Genomic DNA, 17,982 nt, shown 5'->3' with positions numbered 1-17,982 from the left:
GAAGAGATGGACTGATGCGGCACAGATGGATCTGCAGCCGAGTGGACTTGAAGATGACTGGTGCCCATGGTGTCACACTTTACGAGGCCTCAAAGTGCACCTAGCCTGGCACATGCGCTGTGGTGATGTCATCTCCACTTCGTGGAAATGGTGGCTGTTGTTGTTGCAGTAGGTAGCGCACTGCATTACAAACCCAGATATCCAAGTTCGATTCCCGCTTATGGCCAACAACAGTGACGATTACATGAACCAGTCCTGGCCCTCCTCTAGGTCGACTCAGCCTCAAATTAGTTCCTGGAGCAGTGTGTAAACATTGCCACTAGAGAGACAAAGGCGGCCGGGCATGGTGCTGGCCACTCACCCCCTCATGTGCCATGCCTGATTTCATTGGTGCTCGCTAACAGCACTTGCCCCAAAAGTCTGTAGAATCTATACGGGGAATCTTCTGACAGATGTATATTTGTAATATGCATGTTTCTCTCCCTGCAGTCGCGTGGATTTTTCTCCGGGTCCTCTGGTTTTTCCCTAGACATTTAGAATCAATATCACATGTTTTAGAGTATTTGGCTGCAACAAATTTCCACATGATAAGCCAACTTCGTTGAGCTATAATTTATGGCTAGATCGCTTCAAAAAAGATATATATATAGCTGCTTGGCAGCTATATAGCTGCCTGGGTGGATTCCTGCCTGCCTGCCTGTCGCACGGACACACAAGTACGCGTGCGCAACTAAACAGCGTTGGAGTAGAACCAAACAGCGTTGTGTGTCGTATTTGTGAAAAAAATTCAACTGCCAACGTACGCAAAAGCAATTGGACATCTTGCAGACATCTGGAGCAAAGAGTTTTGTCCTCTGCTAGCCGATGTGGCTTCTCCAAACTGGAGCTGTTAACCCGACTCGCTGACGGACGGATGCCTGGACGATGTTCCCAAGCGTGATCTACCCATGATGCACAGTGAAGCTGATTCCTATGGATCTGAGATTTTTTGCTGGTAATAGGAGTTTGCGTAGCAAATTTACCCTATTATTTGTTTGGTTAATCCGTGATTTCTTTTTTTTTTACCCCGCGGAAGAGTCAGCTCACAGACCACCTCACAGATAATAGGATCTGTGATTTTGGTCCCACCCCAATAACATCACAAACAAGAAGTCTCCTGCACATAACACAACATCAACAACAGCACCACTGTAGAGACGATGAACAACAAAATATGATGTTTGAACATCATAACACCTCATGTTTAATTGCAAGATTCTTATTTTTTCAACGCAGAGCTATTAATGCTTTGATATGTGCATTGCCTTTGTACTGCTCGCAGTTTGGCGTTCTCTGGTATGACACTGGTGAGACTCGGCCATAAAGAAGGCTGTCTCTGGTGTCGACAAATCAGTTTCAAAGAGAATGCATAGATTAATTATAATCGGAGCATGTTTGTTTGCATGTTGAGCCACAAGTATGCATGGTTAAAGCAGACTTGATGCCTTGCAATCGGTATCTATTTGGTGTTTGAACATCATAACACCTCCTGTTTTATTGCATAAAAGGGTAAAGCCCATTCCCCTATTTTTCATCAACATACATAAGCCGACAACTCACCTTGACTGATGATCTAAACAGACACTTGTGCGACAGAATGAAATACGATGGCTCGTGGTCGCTTGATATCCTCTTGTGTTTCACCACAGCCAATGAAAACGTTTTCAGTTGCCCTGAAACATTACAGAATAACACTTACTTAACACAACGATTTCATCGTTAGCAAAGGCAAGATCTAAGATATTTTTTCTTTAACCAGCTTTGGAATAGTCAGCTTGTAATAATACACTTCTCCACTTCCCCGCACATCGACAATAAGTAAAGTGATTACATGAGAATGATTTTTAGTGCTGTACAAATGGAACGATGACCTTGAGAAAGACAGAAGGCCAAGGTTAAGAAGCAATCAAAGCAAATCATCCGTCCCAGTTGAGATGTCAAGTACAGATCGTACGAGGGTTGATAAACGATAACCGATAAACCGGTAACCAGAAACGTTTACCGTTCCAAAAGTTGGGAACCAGGAACTGAATCCAGGACAATGTGAGCAAGGCATGCACCGCTGATTCAACCACTATGCCGGGAGATGGACTCGGCAACCTCTGTATTATGAGTTCAATGTTCTAACCGTTACACCACTGTGGCAGCTCCCTTCATTTCTGAGTTGAAAAGGTTGCGTTTATTGCTCTTGACATTTCTATACACTATTTGTATTATTACGAAGACTGTTTACCCAGGAAAGCCTCACGGAGTCTCAAGACCTTTTCAGGAGGGTCCTGCCAAGTTTTCGCAGTTAGGGGGGCGACGATTGCTGCTGTGTATAATTCCATTTGAGTACCTTGGGTAACTTTTAAAAAACATTCTAAGTTTAACAAATTTGGACCATGACACCGGCACACAATGGCCTGCCTCTTGCGAATCACGTCAGGGGATTTTGAACGTCCACTGTGAAGCAGGCGGTGTGAATGTTACAGCTTTTACGCCGACAGTAATAACCAGCGTGGCTGCTGGATTCGAGCCATTAACCTCGACATGGAGCGGCTGACGCGCCATCGGCTGGGCCGCGTCACAATGCCCCCCCCCCCCCACCACTGGTGCGGCAAACCGGCAAAACGGGTTTTCACCGATTTTGTTTGTGTGATCACCGGCGGTGATGCATAAAAACCGAAAGTCATGTTCTCCGATAGCACGGTAGTAGTTGCATTCCTGAAGAACACGGCGTTATGGAAAAATCACGTTATAATAAATGATATCTAATATAGGGTAAAGCAAAGTCCGCAATAACACGTGAGATGCGTAGGCAGGCTGAACAAAGACTGAGGTATGTGGGTAGAATCTAGAAGCATCCAGCAGCATCCCGATGCCTTGTGCGATGCTTCGCCGAGGCAGCCGTACAACTGCTTATCCCTACTCGTGTGACGCAGTTCTGTTCACTTAACCGCATTATATCCAGTTCGCATCCGCATTATAAAAAAAAAGTGTATCCCTAATACATGCATCCCGTTATATCCAATTCGCGCGGTGAAAACAGAAGTAGAACAAGGCCGTGATAACAACCATAATTAATATACATGAACAGCGATCGCCAGACATTGCCGTTATGAACGACACAGCTGGCACCGCCAAGTTGCAATATGGTAACTGTGAAGAATAATCCGGTGAACAACCTGAGATGTTGAGCTCCACTTCGCTGCACTTCGCGGTGGGAATGCCGTGAGTGTCCATGCAGCAGAGTTTAAGCCAGGACAGCCAGGACTGGTACACGGTCTCTTCACACACAGACGCGTCCTGAAAACACGGCGGCACAGTCACAGCCTGATTCTCCTGACAAACAGGGATGAGTACGTCTTGTCCAGGAATTTCAACTCTGGATATTTTCTAACCAAAATGTCGGGAAACTGTTTATGAAATATAAGAGGCAGTTTCCTCAATACAGGCAGTCCTCGACTTACGAACACCTGCACTTACGACACCTGCACTTACGACGCCCGCACTTACAACACCTGCACTTACGGACGCACATTGTTGTCCCACACATCTCCTCACAAGTTCTACTTTGTCAAGCTCTTTATGCCCTCTCGGGGGTAGAGGTTCCACATTTGAACATTACTTTGATGATTTTAACCATTTTATTAAGGCATCGGTTGTTGTGTGCTTGGATGATTGCATCAGTTTCCACCAAATCAAATGGGTTTTACAAATAAGGGCCAGGCACGACGGCGTTACATCTGCCTGCTATGTGTTTCGATTCATTATCCGGTGGCTTCGTAGGGGAAGGGGGCGCCGGATTTCAAAAACGCTGGATAATCACTACATCATCATTATTTAAAATAGCCAATGTTTGCACATTAATATAGGACCTTGCATCACATTACGTTTTTAGCTGTTGTGCATGTTTTTTTAGTGTTTTAATTTGTTTACTATATGAAATTGGCATAAATAAACATACAAGTAGACAAACATAAATATCCTGTTACTGTATTTACTGGACCGTACTTACCACTCCAATCTCAAAGACTTTGCATGGGGTGATGAACGCAGTACTACTACTACGCTCTTGTTTCAACGACATGTGTTTGACGATCGCCGAAATGACGCGAACACCGAATTACACGCATACTTTCGCCGGATCCCACTGTGTATATTTTCTGTTTTTTATTACTGTAGTATATACGTGCAGTATTATCCGTGTTTAAGTTGCATGTAGTGTATAATGTGCTGTATATAATATTTGACACTGAAATCAAACATAACTACTTTTTTTGTCACACACACGGTACCGATCGCCAGACTGGTTACAGCCTTTGGAGCGGTTTTGCTGGTTTCGCCAGATTGGCCCGGGACCGCCGGATAATATTGGAAGCCGGATAATCGTGCGCCGATGATCAACTATAAATGGCAAAACATATGTCTGATTTTCAGATAGTGAGAAAGACCACATGGTATTAGTGGATGTGCCAATATACATTTTAAAAATCCGAATTCTGTAGTTTCACGCTCATATTAGTCAAATGTACATTCAAGCTGTGAATAGGGCAGCAGGGAGGCATGGTGATAACACTCATGCCTCACAGCAAGTGACCGAGTTCGATGGCTGACTCTGGCACCTTTCTGTATGGAGTCTCTATATTCTGTATGTATGTTAAACTTCTTTCACACCGTACGTAGAAAAGTGTGCTCGCAAGAGGTGCGGGGGGTGGACAATAAACGGAGCACAGTTCTAAAGACATGAGTTCTCCTCCTGCTATGCACGTGTTTTCTCCAGCTTCACCGGTTTCCTCCCATAAGTTACATAAAAAAACAATACAATGTAATTGGTGTCGGTCAAACAGACCAATGGGGCTGGGCCCTCCTGTAAAAAAGGTGTTCAAGCTCAGTGTGGCTTTCCTTGGTTAAATAAGTGATGATTACCATTATTGTTATTATCAGGTCTGAGTATACTGCAGCAATGAGTGAAATGTTTTTTGCTTACCAAAGGCAGAAGTGGCTGTAACTCCACAGCCAAAGCCACTGCAGGTTGGGATGTGGCTGCTTTCAGTTGGACTGTGGAAGAGGCCTCCAGCTGAAGCCTGCACCTCAGCAGCTCTGGCACCTGTGGTGCAAAAACCACATCACACAAACCGTCGACTAAACATACAAGTGCATTCTACCCATGCGACCTACATCTCTTTATCGAAATCAGCTCAGGCCTCCTGTAGACCACGTGACTTCTGTGTGGCGCCCCCACTCTTGTTTATATATCTCTCTAAATCAGCTCAAGCCTCCCGTAAGTCACGTGACTTGTGTGTGGCCACCGCCACTCTGGACCCTTTCCTTCTGCTCCATGCTCCTCACGACTGCGTGTGCCTTCCTGTTCTCTCTCTCATCCCTCTCCCCCTCTCATCATCATCAAACTCTCATCCCTGGCGTCCTTCTCCTCTCTCCTCCCCTTCGGTCCCAGTTTTCCGTTCGTTTTCCTCTCATTCCCCATTCTTCCTCTTCTCTCTTCCATTTCTTTCCTGCTCCTTTGCCCATTGCATTATAACCTTAACTCTACTCCCCCTTCCGTGGTTTGCCACAGGTACTAAGTTTAATATTTTGTTATTCCATTAATGTAAGTAAATTTGACAGAACTCAAAATCAAAACGTTCGACCAAGAACAAGTAAAAGCTACTCCCCATGGGCAAATCACCCGGAATGCGCCCGAGTTCGTTAGGCTTCGGAAGCCAAGCAGGGCTTGAACTCGGAAAGTGCTTGGATGGGCAACTGCCGCAAAAACTAAAGAGATGTCATGGGCTGCTGTGAAGCTATGTTGTCAGCATAAGTTCGACAACATCTATTGTTGTACTGTACCTTACTCCAACATTTACGCTCCCTGACATTGGCTGCTATAAATTTCCACACAATAAGCCACTTCGTAGAGCTATCATTTGTGATGGTCAGGTCCTTTCTGTAGAGCTTAATAGTTTAATGTTGACCTGCATGGTCAAGTATGGCTAAATAACCCCCACGAGGAGAATAGCAGCGGCTTGACAAAATTGCGGAACGTGTCCACAAACGCTACAACACTCAAGAAGGATCACGCCCACCTCGGGGCTACGGGATAAGCCCCCTCCGATGGCAGCTGAGTTTACTACTGAGCACTGTCAACCACTCAAATTCCACCTCCGCTGGGATATTTCAGTGGAGAATTTACAAAAAATCTGGTACAATCGTCCCTCGGTTAATGTTTTTAATTCGTTCTGCAAAAACTATTGTTAAAACTATGTTAATCTAATTCACTTAAGTTGAAAAAGAACTTTAAAAAATCACTGAGTCTGCAAGAGAGCTGTTTCCACTGCCAAAACAGAAAGCATAATATAAACAAAGCCAGTTGAGGTCTAAAAGTTCGTGAATAGGCATTGCTGATTGGCTGAGGGCATGGGTCAGGCCCACTTACGAGCACTCAGATTGTCCGAAATTGGCGCCGCGTGCATAACGTAAACACGTTACCGTTAGTCAGAATGTTAGCGTTAGTCGAAACCACCATGGGGTCACTATGGGAGGCGAAACGTTAACCGAAAAAACTGGATACGATGTCACTGTAAAAATGAAGAACTACAGTCTAGGCAACAAAATTCATCTGACGCAGGGAGTTTAAAATAATAATAAAAATATCTCCATCTTATGACCTGAGTTTGAGAAAAACAATTTTAATAACGACAATTTTTTGCCTGGATTTTTTATTCGGGTCCTCCGATTTTTTCCTCCGCATTTAAAAAGATGCATTGAGATTATTTAGATTAATTTACTGCTATAAATGTCCCAATTATAAGCCACTTTGTTGAGCTTTCATTTGTGGCCAGGTCACTTCTGAAAGAAGAAGTTAATACCTCAGTGGCCTTTGCCTGGTAGGATGGCGATGGTTTAGTGTTCTAGATTTGAAGCTTTCATGACTGCAAGGATTCATATTCTTAGGTTTTTTCGGTAAAGTCACGTAGGTAAAAAATTAAAATTAATAAAAGTAAAATAAAAATCACGACGTTTCGGAGGCAACACAAGCTTCCGTCTTCAGGTGGAACCGTCACAGCCCGACAGCTGTATCAAGTAAATGAGGGATTACAGGAGATACCACTCCGTATATATAATGGTTGAGGGGGGCAGGGCCAGGAACGGCACACTTTTTATTAATATGGTAAGGTGAGGCTTAAGACTAAGAATAGACTGCATAACAAATGACTGAGCCTTTGTTATGGAGAGGTGCTGTTTGTGACTAACGCCTAGCCTACATAACAAATGCTGCAAATGAGACCGAGCCTCTGTCATGTAGATGGTAATAGGCTACATAACAAAAGACTGAGCCTTTATTATGGAGAGGTTCGGTTTGTGACTAAGCCTGGCCTACATGACAAAAGTGTGAAAAAAGAAAGCTAAACCTGGTAAAACAGAACTGGCTGTCTATCAGTAACCTGTAATAGTTGTCTGTCAAATAAGATGATCAAAATAAGTGTAGTTAAATCTTTTTTTGCATGGTTAATCACATCTTTCCAATGATTACTCAGTTTGTAACCATCATCACGGTTGAAATTATGTCTGTGTTTGTATATTTGTATGGCTTCGTGTACAAACCTTTGATGGTAGCCAGGAGGTTTGCAGAGCACCTTGGTCTCGGAAAAGACAATTTCATGAGAGCCCACAGAGTTGTAGCAATGACGGCAATGGCCGAAGAATCAGTTCTGCCGTGTTTCAGATCTGACTTGTGCTCGCGGACACGATCAGAAACATGACGTTTCGTTTCTCCAATGTAGCAATCACCACAACTGCAACTCAATTTGTAGACTCCAGGATACTGTAAGTCAGGAACGACATCCTTCACAGATGGAATCAGATCACGGATTTTATGCACTGTACTGAATCGGACTTGGATCTTATGTTTGTTTAGAATTTTGGAGATCTTTTTGGTCACGCCTGCTATGTATGGTAACGTGATAGTTTTGGTCGGAGTTTCATGTGGCTTATTTTGATCATCTTATTTGACAGACAACTATTACAGGTTACTGATAGACAGCCAGTTCTGTTTTACCAGGTTTAGCTTTCTTTTTTCACACTTTTGTCATGTAGGGCCAGGCTTAGTCACAAACCGAACCTCTCCATAATAAAGGCTCAGTCTTTTGTTATGTAGCCTATTACCATCTACATGGCAGAGGCTCTGTCTCATTTGCAGCATTTGTTATGTAGGCTAGGCGTTAGTCACAAACCGCACCTCTCCATAACACAGGCTCAGTCATTTGTTATGCAGTCTATTCTTAGTCTTAAGCCTCACCTTACCATATTAATAAAAAGTGTGCCGTTCCTGGCCCTGCCCCCCTCAACCATTATATATACGGAGTGGTATCTCCTGTAATCCCTCATTTACTTGATACAGCTGTCGGGCTGTGACGGTTCCACCTGAAGACGGAAGCTTGTGTTGCCTCCGAAACGTCGTGATTTTTATTTTTATTTTACTTTTATTAATTTTAATTTTTTACCTACGTGACTTTACCGAAAAACCTAAGAATATGGTTTAGTGTTGTATTTGTTTGGATGATTTGTTTACCTTTCTGGTACTTAGCACGCTCATGTTTTTGTTCTGGACATCTGTGAAAAAAGAGCTTTATAGCTCATCGGATTCCTCCAGTATAAATACAAATACATATTTTGATTCCGATCATATTTACGATCTTTACCCATATAATTCCCGTGTGTAGCTGCGAGCGACTCCCGGGCTCGATTGCCCAATTCGAATCGCATCCTTCACAGTCGCCTGCTCGGTTGCCGGGCTGCGCCACCGTGGCCCTGACGACGCACGGCACAGCACCGCGGTCCTTTCGCTCCTCCTCCTCGCTCGGCGACTTTTTCCCGTCGCCCTTTGACGCCGCGCTTCTCTTCTTCGCCTTCTCCTTTCGCTCTTTTGGCGAAGCAAGTCTGGAGATTTCGGCGAACCACGTGGCCGCGTTTCCCTCGCGCACCCCGGAGGGAAACACAACGACCACGTTGGCCGCCTGCAGTTGGCCGCGCTCGCCCGGAGTCGCCGGTGCTACCCTCGTGACCCGGTACACGCCGTCGAAATCCGAAGGTCTCCACCGGGACACCGTTTTATCCTCGGCTGCCGCCCCTGCGAGAGTCGACGCGTCACCTCGCTGCCAGAGCGCACTCGTAAACCAGCTCCACATGGAGCTCCACAAATCCGGCTGGTTCCTCGCCGCCACGCCACCTCCTGCCTCCGTGTTGCTCTTGGAGGCCGAGTCCACGTGTGCGGAGCTCCTTCCCGACCGTGCTTCGTCGCTCCCCGCCGACGTATCGTCGCGGACGCTCGCTGCCCCGCCGCCGGCGCCGCTGGTGTTCGCGATCGCCGAGGTCCCCATGTCTCGCTCCGTCACATCGTGCCGATACTTGGGCTCCACCAGAAGCCTCGTGTCCACCTCCAGCCTCCCGTAGTTACTGAAGGGCGTCAGTGACACTGCCGGACGCGGGGTGACAAAGCTGCACCTTCACAATTTAAACTTCAAACCAAGATGGCGCAAAAAAATATATCTGACGGTGCTAGTCCGTTCTCCTATGGCGCCGCATGTTTTCACAACGCGAATTGGATATAACGCGATGAATGTATCAGGGAAGATATTTTTATAACGCGGATGCGAATTGGATATAACGCGATTGAATGAACGGAACTGCGTCGTGCGAGTAGGAATAAGCGGTTGTACGGCTGCCTCGGCGTAGCATCACACAAGGCATTGGGATGCTGCTGGATGCTTCTAGAGGCTACCCACACACCTCGGTCTTTGTTCAACCTGCGTACGCATCTCACGTGTTATTGTGGACTGTACTTAACCCTATAGTATATATTATTTATTATAACGCGATTTTTCCATAACACGGTGTTCTTTAGGAACGCAACTACCACCGCGTTATAGAACAGTCTGCATGTGGAGATCCGTATCGCTAATTGTGCATGGTATAAAGTTAAATAGTAATAATGATGGTACCAACCTACTCGGGTGTTAACCAGAACAGACTGATTGATCCACAGGGATAAAGTCATTCCGATGTAGACCACACGAACTTGATTGAGCAGCTGTTCCTCCAGCTCTGCCGCATGGAGCTCCTGTAAACACAAACCAAAAAGGCCTTCTCTTCCCCCATCACTGTCTCGCTCTCGCAGCAGCGATCTTGCACATTCCGGGGACAACATCTTCATCGATATGATCACCGCAGGTTATGCAATTAAAACACAGAGACAAATGCCGTAGCGATAGGAAAGCAACACTTCAGAGCAAACTTGGAAAACGGATCTTCACAGCCCAAGTTGTAACTCATAATCGACTAGGGTGAGGGTAACGATCTGGCTAAAGGCGTTTTTTCTGAGTGTAGAAATAGAGGAGGCTGTGGAGTGGAGAATGTGGAGTGTAGAGGGGAGTGTGGAGAGTAGAGGAGATTGTGGAGAGTAGAGAAGGCTGTGGCAAGTAGAGTGTGGAGAGTAGAGGCTGTGAAGAGTAAAGGAGGATCGTTCTGTTCCGATGTTTCCCGTTCCTCCATAAGGATCACTCTGAAGTTGTTCCTGCTCAGTGCCGATTTCACCACATATCTCCCTTGCAAACTTGCAGGGTAACTGGCCAAACGGGAATGTCCACGTAACAAGTAAATACCGAAATTAACGCTGGTGTTTTCAAATATGATTCTAGCATAGATCGACAGCGAGACAACAACAAGCGGCGTCGCGATGTCGAGCGGGTGGCATTGCCGTGCACAAAGCAGAATTGCAGGCGGTCGTCTGCTCGACGGACAGAGCTCTTCGCGTCTCAAGGAGGAGTCACTGGAAGTGTCCAAGGCTCAACGAGCCAACAAAGGTGAAGTTAAGCCAACACGGTCGTCCATCACACTGGGCGGTCTAAAGAGGAAACGCAACGGAGCAACGTTTTGGAAATTGTGCCAATGCAGCTGCATCACCAAACCATCTGTTAAAGGTGGAATTATCAACAGAGACGTCCCATGCTGGGACAGAGAGCAGCCTCGTTTTTGCAGTATAGTGATTAATGCCAGGGTATCGCGTCTGAACACATTTTAAAGGGGCAACCGTCCCTATGAGGCACGAGGTGGCTCCGCACGTGGCCTGAAATAGAACAATGATGGCTACATGGCAGCAGATGCGGACACGATGCACTAAATGGAAAATTTTAAACTCTGCGGTGTGCGGAGACTGTGGTCACCCAGAACAGAACCACGGAACGTACAACGACTCAACGCTAAATTCACAAATACCAAGCGGGAGGCGTCGTCACAGCGATGCACTGGGAAGCTACTCCTGATGCAATCATCTGGATCATTAAAGCACCTCAATGTAGAATCACAGCCGTTGCTCTACGTCAACATCAGCCATACCAAGAAGATGGCTAATATGAGTGTTTGTAAAAAAACACTTAATTGCATTGCATGTGCATTTCAAATCGATTTGTAAATTGAAACTTCACTTACCAAAATTTCAAAATCGTCCAAGGTTAAAGGCTCCAGTAAAACCTGCTGGCAGGAAGGGACGTCTCTGAGCACTGTCAGCAGTACCTGGGAAGACACCGGAAAACGTACATCAACACCATGTCAGCAATTTGCGAGTGCATTGAGGCATTGGTGATCGTCTTGTTTAACAGCCCTGAGCCAATGGTGCAAAGTCCACATTGCTACGGCAGGGGCGTCTATTATCCATAGGACGACCACTGTTGACTTCCCCATAAAGTGGTACTCATTTTAACAAACCCATGGGATTGATGGGCCAAGTCAACGCCAGTAACGAGGGTTTGAAGGAACAACCTTCCCACGTGCTCTGCCGCTGAGCCACGCAGAAAAAGCAACGCAAAACTAAGACGGGTGACAATATACAAATGCACTGCAACGCACGTTGAGTCTCCAAAAACGATAGTGAGTATATTTTACGAATATAGACTCAAGTCGGAATTGTGGGGTCACGATGTTGAACGTGTTTGTGCGTGTGTTGTTAAATGTATGCATCCCAGATTGTGAGCTCTCTTGTCTTATCTTTACTCAACACTGGGAATTAAATATTAAGTAAGAGCGTGCATGGTTCCTTCACACAATTTGAACACCACAGCCGAGCACTACTTTATTGACCTCAAAATATTATTAAAAGGCATTTGTGGTATCGTATTGGAAAACCGTATTTGCATTGATGACAGATGTACAAATGCAGTACAGTATCCCATTATTATTCGTTGACGTATACGTTCCGGAGATGCTCGTGAATAGCAAAATTCGCGGATAACGACATTGGCTCTGCTATCTCTACTTTGCATGGTTAATGTTCCCGCAAAACATCACTCTCATTGGTTGCACTACCCGTGTTGAGGACTGCCAGACTGACTGTATTGCGTTCAACTACCATCACACTGCAGGTCACAACAAAGATTATCTGTATAGCCTTTAAAAGACTGCTGGGTCTCGTGCTGTTAGTGAGCACCTATGCAGGCTGGCATGGCACACGAGGGGGTGGGTGGCCAACACCTTGCCTGGCTCCTTAGTGGCAAGATTTAACAAATCGCACCAAATACTAATTTGAGGCCGAATCGATCTAGGTGGGCCCAGGACCGGTTCAGATAATCGTCACTGTTGTTGGCCGTGAGCGGGATTCGAACTCGGGTCAAAGGATTCGGAGCGCAGTGCGCTAACCGCTACACTATCACTCCCCACAACAACACACTCACTCACCCACTTACCCATTCACACACTCACTTATCAATCACTCACTTACTCACTCACGACACTGCAGGTCACAACACTTGTCTTTTGGCTTCTTCTCCCCCACCTTATACATTTTGAAATTTCTTCCCAGTTTCTGTTCCCAAGCTCTCATAATAATCTTGTTCAAATCAAGGAATGTGTCACACTCTTATCTATTGTAACTTTTAAAGTGCTGATTTTGCCAGCCGCTTGATGTTTTGGGTCAGCAACTGTGTTTAAAAATAAAATAACAAACTGGGGTGCGATCGCATGTACAGTGGAGCCCCGTGGCCTACACTGCTCCAGTGCCCATCGCGCCCGCTCCATGGCCCACGCCCCCCCCCTAGCCCATGCCCGCCCCATGGCCCACGCATACCCCGTGGCCGCGTCCGTGAGTTGTGCTGATGCCACGCCTCTTCCCCCCAACCACCCACCCTCCACCCTGGCCGTGGATCCCACACAGATGTGACAGAGGAGAGAGAGGAGGGAGTTGAGGGAGGGATATATATAGGAGGAAGATAGAGCAGGGAAGAAGAGACCGAGAGGAACATTGCGGACAGGGGCGGAAAAGAGAGTGAAAGAGTGTGTAACGGAGAGGAAAGCGAGAAAGCAAAATGGAAAGAGGACAGCGAGGGAAAGTGACAAACAGCAGGAGGGAAGATTAGGGAAAGCAAGAGAGATTCAGACGGGAAAGGGAGAGGTGGGAATGAGGAGTGCAAGGTTGAGAGGTGAGAGAGAGAAACAGGGAGAGAGATGGGGGGCGGAAAGTGGGTTAGATATAGTGCAGGGAGGAGAGGAAGGGAGAGGTAGAAGAGGGGACAGAGGAATCGAGAAACAAATAGAAACAGAGAGAAAGTGAGATATTGAGATGAATTGGCATACACAGCAGGCAAGAGAAAGGTGGAGAGAGACAGGGCTCCATATAGAGTAAAGGCTTTGCTGGCTGGGAGGGAGGGACAAACGGACAGACGGTCACGTCCAAACGATGTGCGATTTGCTCGTTAACCATAAAATACTACGCAACGTCTGCTTCACAGTGGACATTAAAGATCCTGTGACATCATTCAAAATGAGGAGAGGCCATTGCGTGCTGGCCTCAAGATCCACATTTGCCAAATGACAAAATAGCTGCAAATTACTCAATTGGGATTACACACGGTAACATCGCTACCCCCCTACGTAATTACTGCAGACTGTCTGTGAAACAAAGCACCTTCCTTCTTGATAGCACAGCGCTATAAGAATGTCACGAATACCCAATGTACTCATTTATTACGATTATTTTTCTTATTGTAAATAAATTGCAGGCCAAAGAACGCAGCAACTTTGCACGTTCGAAATATGAACATGGCAAAAAAGCGTTGTAGGTATAATCAAGAGCAGGGGAGTTGCGCCGGCTGTGGTACAGGTGCAATCAAAATGAGGGCAAGTTACAGAGACAGGCGTGGGGATGGCCACACGCGGTTGGTGGACTCGGGGGTGGGACCCACACACGCGGAGATGGCGAGGCGGCGTGGCGTTTTTGGAAAGCCTTGGCCGGCCCAATGTCTTCATTCATCCCGGAGCAGACGATGTGTGCAAATGTTAAGATCACAGGGTGAGAAGAGTTACCTCTTGACCGTCGCGTAGGTTCAGGTGGAAAGCCACGGTGGTACCGATTTCCACCGTCTGGTCGTGCTGTGCTGCCAGGCCCTGGCACAGCCAGCCCAGGAAGGCCTCCTGTCCTGTGCCCCAGCTCATCACAACCACATGGCCCTGCTCAAAGTACAGAATACAAAATAAAACACACAAAATGCACAATTAGCAAATGCTTCGGCGAGTTCGATTAATTCCATCCACAATGGACAACTGTCTAGTGGCAAACAGCAATCCATGTAAAACAAATGTATCACATGTGTAAGGGACTCACCGAGAGGCAACCCCTATTAATAAGTAAATAAATAAACGCCCACAGGATCTGATTGCTTGTGAGTTCAAATAGCATGCGCAAGACTCTCATTGGTGAGCAATCACATGGGGAGATGACGTGGGCCGCTCAATCCGATTGGAAGGTGCGGAACCATTCAAAGCTGGTTGGTCATGAGGGTAATTTGATAGGCAACCGCTGTGACTCTCGGCTGCAGCAGTTGCATCTACTCAGCAAAGCCATCGATGAGGTCATCGCAGCCTCATGCGCTTCACAAAACAATGAACACATCATCCCTGCAGCCAACCACCCACGGTAACTCTGGTCTGCACTTAAATGCTGTTTTCCATCAAAAACCGGTGGTGGCCACGTGCAAGCGCCTGGCCGACCCTCCACTTGCTCTCAAATGTAACAGATTTCTAAGAGACGAACTCACCAGCATTTCCTGCACCATCGGGATGTCTCTTTCGGCTGTCATTCTTTTGACCTTCACTCTACACTCTCCTCTTACCTGCCACGTACCAAGAGATTCTCCACAGTGATCCTAATCTCCACAACTAAAACCTCTCCCGTGGACCTCTTACCTGCCAGCGCTTTCAAGCATTGCTCTGATACATTTGCAACTCTGGTTTTTCATCTTGCCAATTGCTCCTTCTAGTCCGGTGGTTACCTTCCATCACTTAAATCGGGCCAAGTGACGCTCCTACTAATGAAACCTTGGCTCCAACCTCGATGACCCTTCAAACTACCACCTGCTGCTTTTGAAACTTGTGAACAACAAAATGTTAATTGAACGGTGGTGGAAAAACCTGATTTCGCATGCAGCCCCAGAGCCCTTCGGCGGCTCACGTCTTTATCTCTCTCTGACAGGTCTCTTACGTCCAGGCTGGCAGGTGTCCTCAAGCCAAGTCGTCACGTCCACTGCAGCTGTCCCCCAGGGATAAGTCCCTGGGGTCCTTCATGTCTCTCCGTCTACATCTCCCCCAATCGGTCGCCTCATTTGACAGTCGCGGCATAAACACAATCGCACCCACGCCAATGACAATCGCGCTCCACGCGAACCGACGATCAGGGCCCCCTCAACCTTGCCAATTGTACCTCTCTACCTCACAGCACTCGTTTCGGTCGAATAACCGCCGATTTAACTCCCGATAAATCCGCATGTCTACATCTAGGCACCGCGGCGTCACGGTGCGCCAATGCTGGTGCTTCGTATGGAGCGATTAGGTCAGTGAGCCCCCACACTGTTACACAGCTCCACACAACAAGAGGGGCGGTGATGTCACCATGGCGCCTGTGCCAGGCCAGGTGCACTCCCTCAATGTCACGTGAAGTGTCGAAGGCTCGCTGAAAAGTCACCAGGGACAGACCCAGGCGCTATGGGTTGACTTGTACAGATGGCTGATGCAAACACCTGTGGCACCTACGTCGAACTTCTTTCGCACAGTACATAGCACGTGCTAATTGGCGGTGCCAACTTGCCGCATTTATTTTGCCCGGCGCTCGGCTCGTTGTTGTGAGCGTGGCTCCTCGTGACCTCCGTGTGTTGTTGGAGTTGTTGGAGTGGGTGGAAGGTGAAGGCCTCAAACTGCCCAGACTTCGGCAAGTCCACTCAGCTTCACATCCTCCCGTACCGCAGCGGTCCGTCTCTTGTCCAGCCCGTATCGTGCTCGTTTAGCCCCCTCTATGCAGCCGATTGCTCATGCGGTGGCTGGCCATGTGGGCTACGTGACCCAGCCTTGCCTGCCGGTGCTCACTGGCGGAAGGAAATGTTCCCAGATCCACACACAAGAATCGCAGTTCACCATTAAGTTTCAGTGACGTCACCACGGCGCTTGTGCCAGGCCATGTGCACGTTGAGGCCACGTGAAGTGTCGAACGCCCGCTGGCAGGTCACGGGGCAGACCCTGGTGCCACGGGCAGACCCAGGTGCCACGGGTCGACTGAGATGACCGAGATGACTGGCTGATGCACCACCTGTGCCCCGACTGTGCTAACCACACACTCAGAGCTCCACACACAAAGATCCCCCGTATAGCCTTCACAGACTGTTGAGGCAAGTGCTGATAGCGCGCACCTCATGAAGGCTGGGCGCACACACGCGCACAGCACAGCGCACAGCACAGCACAGCGCACAGCACAGCGCACAGCACAACGCACAGCACAACGCACAGCACAACACACAGCGACAGACAGCTGCGGGCGCACCTGCTGCAGGTGCAGGCTGTGCGCCAGGCTAGAGGGGACGCTCAGGAAGCTGTCCCTGCGCGGCGCCAGCCTCAGCGTGCACGCAGCCGCTGCCGCCATCCTCGCCACACACGCGGGGCCCCGGAACCTGCATCGCCACGCGGGGGGCCCGGAACCTGCATAGCCGCGCGCGGGGCCCCGGAATCTGCATCCCCACGGTGCGGGCCCCGGAATCTGCATAGCCGCGCGCAGGGCCCCAGACTCGGCATAGCCGCGCGCGTGGCCCCGGAATCTGCATCGCCACGCGACGCGCCACATACAAAGGTCTCCAGTGTAGCCTCGAACAGACTAAAGGGGCAAGTGCTGCGAAGTGCGGCACTGTGGCACACGAGGGGGTGTGTGGCCAGAACCACGCCGGGCCGCCTTTGTCTCCCCACTGGCGATGTTTACTGCACACCGCGCACACTCGGGTGCCTGGCGCAGCGCGCTAACCACTTCGCCACCGCTCCCGGCACACAGCGACAGTTTAACATAAACAGCCCGCAGCGATGGTGATGTGACCCCGGCGATTGTACCAGGTTAGGTGCACCGTGATGCCGTCGCTTGAAGTGTTGGCATGAGATCACGGGACAGACGCGACAAAGTGTCACGGGTTAACTGTTGTGCCGAGTGGCTTTACTGAGATGACTGACGTCTGTCAGTCATCTGTCCCGTGGCCCCCTGCACATTGCACCACCTCACCCATACTCGCCTCTGCGCCAACTCAGCGATACGCCACTGGTGACGAGACAAATGCCGCTCGGATGACGTGGAAGTCACACGTGCGCTGCCAAATCGGAGCTGGTCATAAGCGCGCCACTGTCGCGTATGAAAACGCCTCCACTTCACAACTCCATCAATCATGGGGAGTTCGAGGTGTATTTTGATTCCATAAATTACCTGGGCAGGTGCTTTGTTTTTGTGGGGCTGATGGGAAAGCCCCGTCTCTTAGGAGTATGCTGCAGCTTCAGCAGCAGAGTCATTAACTCGGCATCGTAAGCAGAAATTACTGGGGTCATCCACTGCACGGTTGACAAGTAGGGAGCCATCCCTTGACTGCACTTAGGCAGGAAATGGCCCTGAATCCT

The 17,982-nt window shown here is 48.2% G+C and overlaps 1 protein-coding gene across 2 annotated transcripts in view; it reads right to left on the bottom strand.

Annotated features, from left to right (window-relative positions):
- The window catches only part of PEX1 (peroxisomal biogenesis factor 1), a 54,595-nt gene extending 37,564 nt beyond the window's left edge, over positions 1-17,031 (bottom strand). For both annotated transcript variants that reach the window (XM_078603701.1, XM_078603702.1), the window contains exons 1-8: positions 16,877-17,031; positions 14,374-14,517; positions 11,509-11,592; positions 10,027-10,141; positions 8,724-9,496; positions 5,012-5,131; positions 3,207-3,327; positions 1,600-1,712 (exon numbers count right to left, since the gene is read on the bottom strand). In XM_078603701.1, coding sequence (XP_078459827.1) covers positions 1,600-1,712; positions 3,207-3,327; positions 5,012-5,131; positions 8,724-9,496; positions 10,027-10,141; positions 11,509-11,592; positions 14,374-14,517; positions 16,877-16,975 — 1,569 coding nt within the window. In that variant the 5' untranslated portion in view covers positions 16,976-17,031. The remainder of the gene's footprint in view (positions 1-1,599; positions 1,713-3,206; positions 3,328-5,011; positions 5,132-8,723; positions 9,497-10,026; positions 10,142-11,508; positions 11,593-14,373; positions 14,518-16,876) is intronic.
- Positions 17,032-17,982: the final 951 nt, after the last annotated feature.

Source organism: Lampetra planeri, chromosome 21 (assembly GCF_965212315.1).
Source record: "Lampetra planeri chromosome 21, kcLamPlan1.2.h2, whole genome shotgun sequence".
Lineage (NCBI taxonomy): Eukaryota > Metazoa > Chordata > Hyperoartia > Petromyzontiformes > Petromyzontidae > Lampetra > Lampetra planeri.
The sequence above is the reverse complement of the archived record's forward strand: the minus strand, read 5'-3'. Positions and strand labels throughout refer to the sequence as shown.